Genomic DNA, 10,948 nt, shown 5'->3' with positions numbered 1-10,948 from the left:
CGCAATTTTTCGGTCAATAAATAAATAAAACCTAATCTATGCACACATGCGATAAGATTTTAAAAAATTGATGAGAGTTTAAATCGAGAGAAGATTTTTATTTATTTATTTTTTGGTTTTGACCACGATTTATCCTGGGGAGGGCCTCAACTGTGGTCTGTGGGAGATGCTTTTAAGTCCGTACCACAATCCAGACTAGAAGTCCCCGCTCGAACCGAGAGGCACAACTTTCCTGCGACTCGAACTAATGAGCAAACCCAATCAAGCCACTTAAGGAGACTCCATTGTCAGTGGAGCTAACACTTTGTTGGTGAAGATTTTTATTTATCATATTACTGCCAACCGTCATCAGTGATAAACCACTAACTATAATAATAGTTTAAATGAATCAACGGTTGGTATTGACGTAAGTTTCGACTTTGAAGCTATTGGCAGCTAAGGTATGTAAGTAGTTAGTGGGGCCCAAACAATCCAAGCAAATTCGGAAGACCCAAGAGCTTTAAAGGGGAAGGTTTAAGAAGCTGCGAAAGAAACTCAATGCTGTCAAGAACCTGAACTTTTTTTCGTCCCTATTCAGAAATTATAATTTGAGCTGCATACACGTAACGAATATTCAAAAGAAAACAAAACCACCCTCTGTCTCCGGCGCCCATAAAGCCTACACTTACCCTGTTTGTTCACTCCTGTTGGTGAGCGTAAATCTAGAGACTTTTCTGAATATGGGCAAGGAAAACACCACGGCGTCGTCTTTGGATGATCTAATTGAGAAAGCCGGCGGCTGTGCTGTCATTGATGGAGGCTTCGCTACCCAGCTTGAGACTCACGGCGCCTCCATTAACGACCCTCTTTGGAGCGCTCTTTATTTGATCAAACAACCCCACCTCGTCAAGCGGGTAACTTTGTCTTTCAAGTTTCATCAATACCCTCTGATCTTTCTTTACGCCTAAAATGTGCTTTTGTTTTTGTTCAGATAAAGACTTGTTTCTCTCATTTTTGCAGGTTCATTTGGAATACCTGGAGGCCGGTGCTGATATTTTGGTCACTTCATCCTACCAGGTTTGCCTTATTCATGTGTCCTGAGTTATTTAATGGAATTGGCTTTTTTAATTTGACAAGCTTTATTTCTGAAAAAAAGTTTTGTTCTGCTTTTACAGGCCACCATTCCAGGCTTTCTTTCCAGGGGATTGTCAATCGAAGAAGCGGAATCGTTACTAGAGAAGAGCGTTACATTGGCTGTTGAAGCCCGAGACAAGTTCTGGGATGCTGTAAAGAAGGTTCCGGGGCATAACTACAACCGAGCATTGGTTGCAGCTTCAATCGGAAGCTACGGAGCTTATCTTGCCGATGGTTCTGAGTATAGGTAGCTGCCTGCTAAGTAGATAACACACAGATGCATAATCAAACATATTTGATAATCCACTCATGCAAATTTTCTACTTTGCTTCCAGTGGAAATTACGGACCTGGGGTAGATCTGGAGAAGCTGAAAGATTTCCACCGGCGCAGATTGCAAGTCCTTGTCGAATCAGGTCCAGATTTGCTTGCTTTTGAAACCATCCCCAATAAACTCGAGGCTCAGGTTTGTTCCTGCAGTATTTTTTGGTTTCTGTGTTATCTGTTTTGGATAACTCAATAATACTGGCTGGAGTCATTGATATTAATGTAATGCTCACAGATCAAATCTATTGAATCCTTTTTATATTACTCATTTCAAATCTTTTATCTGTCCTGGATCAAGAATGTAGGAATAACTTCTCAAATTCTAACTTTATGATCAAACTTCTGTAGAACTCTATTGCTCTGAAAACTTTTCCGTTTCATAACATCATACAAGTTAAACGTCTCAACTTACAGGCATTGGTAGAGCTGCTGGAGGAAGAGAACATCCAAATCCCATCTTGGATCTGCTTCAGTTCCGTAGATGGTGAGAACGCCCCATCAGGAGAGAGCTTTAAGGAATGCCTTGATATAATAAACAAGAGCGGCAAAGTGAATGCAGTGGGCATAAACTGTGCACCTCCCCAGTTCGTTGAAAATCTCATCTGCTATTTCAAGGAGGTAAGTCGTTGTACAAACATCATTATGAGATAAATGACCAATGTATTATCTGCATCTAAATTTAAGTTGTTTTAAGCTGTAAATTTTTTTTTCTGAGTTTCAGCTGACTAAAAAGGCTATCGTTGTTTATCCTAATAGCGGTGAGGTATGGGATGGCCGAGCTAAGAAATGGCTGGTGAGTCTTGAGTTACTATGACTTGTTAATTAATCATCTTTCTCTATCACACGCACATAAATGCACAGACTAAAAAGCAAACAGAGAGGCATGCGTACCTATTATTTATATGCTACTGGTTGGATTGGCAGCCATCGAAGTGCCTTGGTGATGGCAAATTTGAGTCGTTTGCAACAAGATGGCGTGATTCAGGAGCCAAACTCATCGGTGGTTGTTGTCGAACAACACCTTCCACCATTCAAGCCGTTTCAAAGGTTTTGAAAGAAAGATCATGAGGCTTTATCGTCTCACCGAGAAAACTACATCCTCCATCTGCTAACCATAACCATTCGGTTTTAGTGCTCACATTACTTTCTGTAGCTCATATGTTTTTAATTATTAGTTTTGTCTCTTCTGTATTTGGTTCTGTTTCAATTAATTTTCCCTTTCTTAAATGCGGGGCAAGTACATTCATCCCTTCTCTGAGCAGTTAAGGCGGGAGGGGACTGAGTTTATATATTACATTTGTTATCATATATACCGGTTTGAGTTAACCCGAGCAAAGCAGGACTCAATTTCGGCATTGTGATTCGTCTTAATGACAGTTTAAGTTCGTCCAATGCAGCCACCCAGAATTTTGAAATGGCATCCAATCCTGCAATTAGCAAGTTCAAGATGATGTAGTTTCCTTTATTCATCGTTCAATTCTCAAAGCTCGTCGGATAAGTCTTTGAACAAACAAAATGAAGCATTTACCATGTTCACCTTACCAAGCGTTTTAAATCGATTTGATAATGCCTAATGATTCTTCGAAACAATAAACCTTAAAATGAGCTAAGGAATAGCCATAGCTTACATGGTATGGGAACTCCCCGTCTTTTACTTTCCCCAACGAACTATGAATAGGAATGACATTTATTGAACCCCGCCAAAGAGTTTCAGGAACTTGTTCTGATTAGGCTAAACCTTAATAATCACAACTTTTTCTACTGGTGACTATAAATCAAGACAGACGAAGACAGTAATAAGTTCAAATAACTCAGTTTGGAGTTGTAAATCACAACTAATCCTGTTAAATAGTAGTCAAACCCAAATATCTGACTTCTTCCTCTAAAAACCATAACAGCACATCATGTGGAGTAGGAAGTCCTATTTTATCGGGATGGAAGCATTAGAAAGGCGTAAAAGTACCATCATACCGCTCCAACAAATTCTCTACTACAACCACCCTGGATGGACAAAATCACAGCAACAAAGCCACAATCCATCATCCCAACCAAAAAGAGCATAGTTTATGCAAACTATAAGAGATCAGGATGCCATAGACAATTGCTGTCCTGGAAGAAAACCAACTTCAAAGCAGAGATAGACAGAACTATTTCTATTTGGAGTACCTATAATTTTAAGGAGACTCTATACACAACTCAATATGAACCCAACTGCAGCTCAGTTCCACAAGATTTTTCTTTCTTCTTGCAAAGAACATGCCGTTGCCAGACCTCATTTTGTCACAAGCATAAGCTGAAGTTAAAAACAAGCACTCTACTAAAGTTTAGTATCTTCTTCTTCTTCTTCCCTTTTTTTTCTTTCCTTCTTTTTTGTTTGTTTTTCCTCCCTTTCCTTTTTCTTAATCTGAAAAGAGTACAAAATTACAAATGCTTGGTGACAAGAAGCTAAAACCTAGACACGCAAAAACAAATCTGAAATCATCCAAAAGCATCTTCACATGAATTTATCGTCGAGGAGGGCCATGCTTATCATAATGTCCCCAGGCACCACCATAGCCATTGTCAAATGCACCACCAGGATATCTCATGTCAGGGCATCCATTCAACAATCCATAAGCACTGCCACCTATATGATTATAGAAGAAGCTTCAAAATCACTTACTTTCCAGAGGTGCAGTATGCTATAAGAGTCATGGTACCCCCAAGATTATAAAAGTATACTCCATGTAAGAGCACCAAGAAAGAAAGAGATTTTACCAAGACCACATGCTCTCCTCTCTGTATTCAGCAGCTCTGCTCGTAATTTCTCGATTTCTCGAGCCATGGAAATGAGATTGTTCTCCATTGCTTGCTTCTGTTCAATTTGCTCCTCATTTGCTTTCTTTTCAAATTCAAATGCTCTCCTATAGATATTGCTAGATGTAAATTTTATTTTGCAGAAAGGAAAAAGTTTTGTTGTGTGCAGTAGCAATTCTAGGGTGTATATTCTGCTTAATAAATCAAAGCAGAGAAGGAAGTACAACTCTAACTTGATTTAAGAATTTAGCCAAGGAAATATCTAATTTCAAACCTGGCCTCAACAAGCTCACTGCGGATCCCATCAATATCAGCTCTCATAGCAATTAGTTGCTTGTTTTCAGCTTCCAACCGATTAACGTCCTTTGTCAGTCCTTTGATTTGTGTAGTCAACTCTTGTCGTGAGCTATTCAATTTCTGAACTTCAGCTCTCAACTGCACCACCTCTGCCCTCACAGGCTCAGAAGCACGGAGCTCAGCTTCTAGCTTGAGTCCTCTATCAAACAACTCCCTTGTGTGCGCCTCTTTGTCAGCACGAAGTTTGGGTATTATCTGCCCCAGTCTGTGAATCTCATCTTTCGCTGCTGTTAGTTCTCTTTGCAGATGCGTATTATCATCAATAGCATGCCGATTCTCAGAAATAATTCGATGCATCTCTCTACGTTGTATTTCAATCTCCTCTTCCAATGTCATTGGATGGAAATGCATGGGTGCTAGACCTCGGGTCAATACAGGCCGAGGACCATCATGGAAACCTCGAACACTATCAGGATGACGTGAAATATGATTTCTAGCAGCCATTTAATCCTGCAGAAACATGGCCGTTGTCATCCATGGGTGAAACACGATTACTATATGACCCAAATGGGCTAGGTCAGAGAATGAAAAGTAAACATCAACCTAAACGAAAGCTACCAATTTATAATAGTTAATGGAAGATCCCACAATTCTTGACGCATTCAATTATAGCTTTCTTTTTCCCACAGACAGCGTAGATCACAACTCTGATTCAAAACACCAGGTCCAGATCCACCATCCATCAAGACCAATTTAGGCTTAGAAGAATGGTTTATTAGATAACCTCAATTCTGGAGCCTAACCTTTTTCTCTCAAAGGAAACACCAACTGTTACAGACATAATCTTCCAAAAACGTGGCCTGTTAAAATTAACCAACTTGACAGACCAAAAGAAAATCTAATGTTCAATCACCTCATTTAATTTTTTACCCAATGTCGAAAGAATATCTCAATTCATCAATGCGAGAAAAAGTAGCATTGCAACGGATAAACATAAACACTGCCTTTTTAGTCCTCCGTAGCCAGTATAGACACCTACTCAAACAGCTCCAGCACTCTAATTTGTTCTTTCATTAATAAGCACTATAAACAAACAACTATTGGCACTCTGCAGGTTACACCCACACACACACACACACACTAAACATCAGCTAATCATTTGTCACACTAACTTCTCTCTAAGTTAATCACGTTTCTATTCGAACCCCTGAAAGTGAAAAATCAACTTACTGAGTACTCTCTGATTACATTCGGCTTCCTATCCCCACTTATTAATTTTTCATTGAAAGTGCACTGCTATTCTTAGTCAATCCTCAATTCGTCAAAGTAACAGCTGCCACAACATTTCAGATACTAATTTAAGTTCAACTGTTCAAGCATAATTCTTCGCAGACAGAGACGCTTACAAAGGAATGGTAATCAGCCAAGCTTATGAAGTTAATAGTTCACAACAAGAAAACAAATATTGTGCCACCAATATATGATTCTAAGCCCAGTACTCTACAAGTGAAAGAAACCCTAAACTGAGCACAAAACAAAGAAAAAAAAAAACAAGAGCAGTAATATTACGGTATTAATAACATCATTAGACATCTGCAATTATTATTCTTATTATTTTTTTTATAAGCGATATCTGCAGTTATTGGAAAAAAAATCGTGTCCATCCAACCAAAAAAAAAAAAAAAACCTAAAAAGAATCGATTTGCTGAACAACAATAACGATAACTCACAATCACAAAGAAGAGAGTTCATTGAACGAGAGTCGCTGGTCTCCGATAGGAATTGTAATGGACTTGATGCTGTAAAACAGTTAAGCCGAGACTGGGAGCAGGATGCTTGCGTGGGTCCAGTATAATTCTCATGGGCCGGGCTCCTTCTACATAATGTGTTTATTCTCAGCCCATCAGATACATAAGCAAATATATGCGTACTAGACCAAGACCGAGTCATTCAGGGTAAAAAATGTTCGTATTTGGACAATTTTCCTAGGACTATATGAATTTTATTGAAATTATAAAAAGAGTTATGACAATGACCAATATCAACATTATTTATTTTATTACGATATAAAAGAGATGTTTTGAAACATCTACAGCCCAAGTTAGCTCCCTCCAAACTTCTAATGAATTCCAAACACAGCTTGAATCATTACGTGAGATACTCCGTTTACTCAATCGTTTTAATATTTTTTTCTTTTCTTGACGTTGGTATCACAATCAAACTATGACTCATGTTATATGAGATTACTATTGATATTTTCAATTAAACTATTACTTAGAACTATTTTACATTAAATCATATAAAACACTATCTAAATTTTTTACCCCCACTAATATTCTAGAGATGTCTCCTCTATTCACATTTCATAAGCAATAATACTACCTCCACTTAATTAAATGAGAAATTCTAGAATACCTCTGATGTATTACAACCAATTAATGCATGCGTGACATTTGTGGTTGAATTTAATATAACCACCACTTGCATAATAGTTTTTCAAAATAAATACATACATGTCATAACATCATTTGTTTATTGTACGGTTAACATGATACCTCTGATGTATTCTAAAATTTCTCTAATTATACAATAGAATTAAAAAATGAATGAATTGTGAAGGCAACAACTATAAGTCTATAACCACCATGCCAAGGGCCAAGTGATTTTTTTTAATAAAAAAAATTAGAATACTGGGTTAATAGCTTAGCTCAACATTTAAGCGCAAGTTTTACGCAAACTAGGTATCACATTTTGATCTCTAGCTAGTGCACTTTTGTGCATTTATGCAAAAGAAGAGGTGCCCATAAGGAGTTGAGCTAACCAAATGGCTTAGACCCATAGCTTGCTTCATTACAGATTGGTGTTAGAGCTCATAGGCACTTGTAAGTGTTAACCAAAATTGGATGTAGAGTACAATATGATGATGTATCTTATTTGATATTCAGCAAGCATAAATGGGTAAACTTATGGCGGTGGAGGCAAGAATTAATGGGCATGCCCACAAACCTGAGCGATGATGGTGAAATTTCATCTCCACAGTTGATGCATCCCCCAGCTTTTAGGTATAGCCGCTCAATGGCTTTTCGGCATTGCCAATTGTCAAAAGTTGGAAGTTCAAACTACCCTGCAAAAAAGAAAGAAACAAAATTTTATTAATTTCTTGTATTTACCATAATGGAGTTGTCCTTTTAGTAGTGTGTGTGAAATAAAAAGTCAATGTAGATAGCTTTATACCACCTGTATTAAAAACTCGAAATTGACAAAAAGGAGACTTCTTTTTTCTTTTTATGTTTGATGTTCACTTTTCTTCGCCTTCAGAAACAGCCCTAAAGCGACGGGTCCTCTTATTATGCCCATACCAGTTTTGCTGTTTGCTGCAGCTGCTACGTGCGTTCTGGGTTGTATTTCGACGATTCCATAATTGCCCTTCGCATTTATTTCACGGAAAATTACTTGACCTTCTCCTTGATTCTTGAAATCTCTTTCTGTCCAAAGAAATAGAACAGATGCCCTATCAAAAATAAATATATAAATAAAACAATTGCTTATTTATTCAATATCACGTGACTATCCTAATAATTTAAATGTCTAATAAATAAGTTGGTGTATGTAAGTGCCAAAAAATATAATCACTTACACTGCGCCACGTGTGCATTCAAATTCATTAATTTAGATAATGGGTATATTAATTAAAGAAGTAGAGATCACTTTCTAATATTAGAGAGAGAGAAATATTATTTCATTTAAAAAATTTTATTTTAAGAGTTTTTTTATAACTTTTAATAATGATGTTACTTTTCAATTAAAATGTACAATCATATTAGAAAAGAAAATCACCCGCCAAAGAGCCGTTCCCTCATAAATATAAGGGTAGTGGTTTCCTCAAATCTAAGTAAAGAGAGTATTTTCTCTTGTAGTCTCATGTAATATGAGTTGTAATTTGAATAATAGTCTAATATAATTTTCAAAAAGACTAACATTAGCAAAGTCTTTTAGTGCTATAACGATTGGCGTCACAAAATTTTCGTTGCGTTTACAGTTAAACAATTCCTGTTAGAAATTTTTTGAAACATTGCTCCTCTTGCAAGTGAATTATGAAACTGAAATAGCCAATGGAAAAAAAAAAATTAACTGAACTGCCATTGCCAACGGCATGCTCATTTAACCTGCTGATCGCTGAACGGGGGCACTGGGGCGAGCCAGGTGGCCTCTCGGGAGAAAATCATGCAAGACATATACTTACCATAGAGGGGTGACAACAAACTTACGGCAGCTTTTTAATAGGACCTCGCAATTTTTTTAACACAGTGCGTTATTAATATTGAATTTACTGATATCGTTTTGTGAATGAGCCTGCGTAGGCATGGAAGGTACACAAGCGCAACGAAACGCCCAACAGTTTTTTGCAAAAAGAAAATAATTAAATAATTTGTAGTTAAAAAATATGTGAACAGAACGACAACCGTGTCAGTCGATATTTAGAGCTGTTCATTTATAAATTTAGTTATGTTTGTTGTCATTGTGGAATTATTAGTAGTGCACTAATTTTAATGGCGTTTTATGACTTCAACTAAGCCTAGGCTATAGTAGATAACTAAAAAGGATGGTAATTCATTTTAATTAGTCTTACCTACTAAATTATTTAAATTGGATACTATTTGAACTCATTACATTTTTCTTTATATTTATTTAAAAAAATACATTTATTGTTAAAAATTTTAAATTTTAAATTATCATTCACTAATCACTTTTTCTCTCTAATTAAAAATTATATTTTATCACAATCTATGATAATATGAGCGTAATTTATTTTCATAATCTATAAAATTGATCAATTGAAACCATATTGTGAAGTTTGAGCTGAAATTTTATAGAGAAGATATTTAATTAAAAAGTTTAAACTACTGAAAAGTTAGTGATCGCTCTCATACAAAAGTGAAGTGTCTACGAATCTCCCATTGTAAGTACTTTTTTTTTTTGGTAAGATATGATTTTTCTAATTGTAAAAATACTTTTTAAATATAGAAAAATCTCTCCATATATTTACTTTGTGCTATTTGATTGCAATTTGAGTAGAATCTTGAAAATTAAAAATGATATTTAATCTTTACGAGATGTTGCTCAGATTTGAGATTTTTAAAATAGAAGTTGTAGATTTTTTTTAAAGAGTTAAATTATTTAAAATGCCTTTATTTTATTTCACAATTTTATTTTATTCATTTAATGATAGTAACAAAACTTTAAAAGGCTTGTACATAAAATACTTTTACAAATTCAAGTAAAAATTATCGTTTACAACCACAAAATTATTTAAAATTCTATTCATGAAAGTTCCTATGCCAGAAAGAGCCTGAATCTCATCGGAGCAAACAATGGGTCCGGTCATTCAGCTTACGTGAAGGGCGAATATGTAATTAACTAGCAGAAGTACAAGATAAGAAATTCAGAGATGTGGGGTATTTAGGTAAAAAGAAAAGATTGAAAAGTGGAAAGTAACGTATCGAGTGGGTATACGAATTGCCGCTGGCACTTGGGCCAAAGGCCCAGCGGGCTCGTCGATCGATGTCCAACATAATCTCTTAGTTTCTCTCTCTTCATTTAAACGCTGAGAATTTGAGCGCTCCCAGGACCGAACAGGGCATCTGGTCCTCCGCCTCTCGGAAAATTAAAAAAGAAAAAGAAAAAAGGCATCTGGTCCTCCTCGCCGATTCGTTTTGTATTATTACTTATTAGCTCTCAAATCGCAATTCCTCGGCAGTCAATGAAATAGTTAGATCGATAATCGATTATTGATAAAATTATGTTTGAAAGGAAAAGGGAAAAAAAGTAAAAGTAAAAATAAAATAAGATCTGAAAAAGCATGATGTACACAAATCATATTCATATCTAATCATGTGTCCATCAAAGCTCAAAAAAGTGACCAATCCGTCAATCAATAGAAATACGATGGGCAAAGAGATGTAATTATGGTTCTTTTTTTTTTTTAAAAAAAAAAAAGAGTTAATAAATTATTGGAAAAGTATTTGATAAAAACCATACATAATTTCTTTTTTACTTTCTACCAACAAAAGTTTTTTATTACACCAGACAAAAGTTTTTTATTACAACAAAAGTTCTCAACATATTTTGTTTTACAATCTTTGCATAATACTTTTGTTATTTTCAAAATTTTGATAATTGAATTTTTTTTTCATTTACTCTAAGATAATTTAATTTTTTCTCCGTCCATATGAGTAGAATTCAAATATTAAGTTCTTTATTTTTAATTTTTTATTATTTTAATCAAGTAACACTCACCATCGACTAAATTATTATGATCACATTAAAAATTGAAATATATGAAGACATAAATCCATTTTGAATTTTTTTCTTTATTTTTTCATAAAACTTTAGGGGTCCTATCATGAACGATCTTG

At 35.6% G+C, this 10,948-nt stretch overlaps 2 protein-coding genes across 4 annotated transcripts; one reads left to right on the top strand and one right to left on the bottom strand.

The window, feature by feature from the left end:
- The first annotated feature begins 419 nt into the window (after nucleotides 1-419).
- LOC102614076 (homocysteine S-methyltransferase 1) lies at nucleotides 420-2,747 on the top strand. The gene is made up of 7 exons (XM_006484407.4): nucleotides 420-893; nucleotides 1,000-1,056; nucleotides 1,155-1,360; nucleotides 1,449-1,578; nucleotides 1,854-2,057; nucleotides 2,161-2,232; nucleotides 2,364-2,747. The coding sequence occupies exons 1-7, from the start codon at nucleotides 720-722 to the stop codon at nucleotides 2,505-2,507; spliced, it is 987 nt and encodes a 328-aa protein (XP_006484470.1). The 5' UTR covers nucleotides 420-719; the 3' UTR covers nucleotides 2,508-2,747.
- Nucleotides 2,748-3,108: 361 nt separating this feature from the next.
- LOC102613580 (protein FLX-like 3) lies at nucleotides 3,109-6,423 on the bottom strand. 3 transcript variants are annotated; one of them, XM_052440001.1, is made up of 5 exons: nucleotides 6,263-6,423; nucleotides 4,510-5,042; nucleotides 4,197-4,342; nucleotides 3,938-4,065; nucleotides 3,109-3,843 (listed from the first exon to the last, which is right to left on the bottom strand). In XM_052440001.1, the coding sequence occupies exons 2-4, from the start codon at nucleotides 5,034-5,036 to the stop codon at nucleotides 3,944-3,946; spliced, it is 795 nt and encodes a 264-aa protein (XP_052295961.1). In that variant the 5' UTR covers nucleotides 5,037-5,042; nucleotides 6,263-6,423; the 3' UTR covers nucleotides 3,109-3,843; nucleotides 3,938-3,943. The 3 variants fall into 3 exon arrangements, with proteins under 3 accessions (XP_052295961.1, XP_015387556.1, XP_006484468.1); XM_015532070.3 differs by adding an exon at nucleotides 5,763-5,865 and having other exon boundaries at nucleotides 3,109-4,065; nucleotides 6,263-6,283; XM_006484405.4 differs by having other exon boundaries at nucleotides 3,109-4,065.
- Between the last annotated feature and the right edge of the window lie 4,525 nt (nucleotides 6,424-10,948).

Source organism: Citrus sinensis, chromosome 4 (genome assembly GCF_022201045.2).
Source record: "Citrus sinensis cultivar Valencia sweet orange chromosome 4, DVS_A1.0, whole genome shotgun sequence".
NCBI classification, from domain to species: Eukaryota; Viridiplantae; Streptophyta; class Magnoliopsida; order Sapindales; family Rutaceae; genus Citrus; species Citrus sinensis.
Note: the sequence above shows the minus strand (reverse complement) of the source record. Positions and strands in the feature narration are given on the sequence as shown.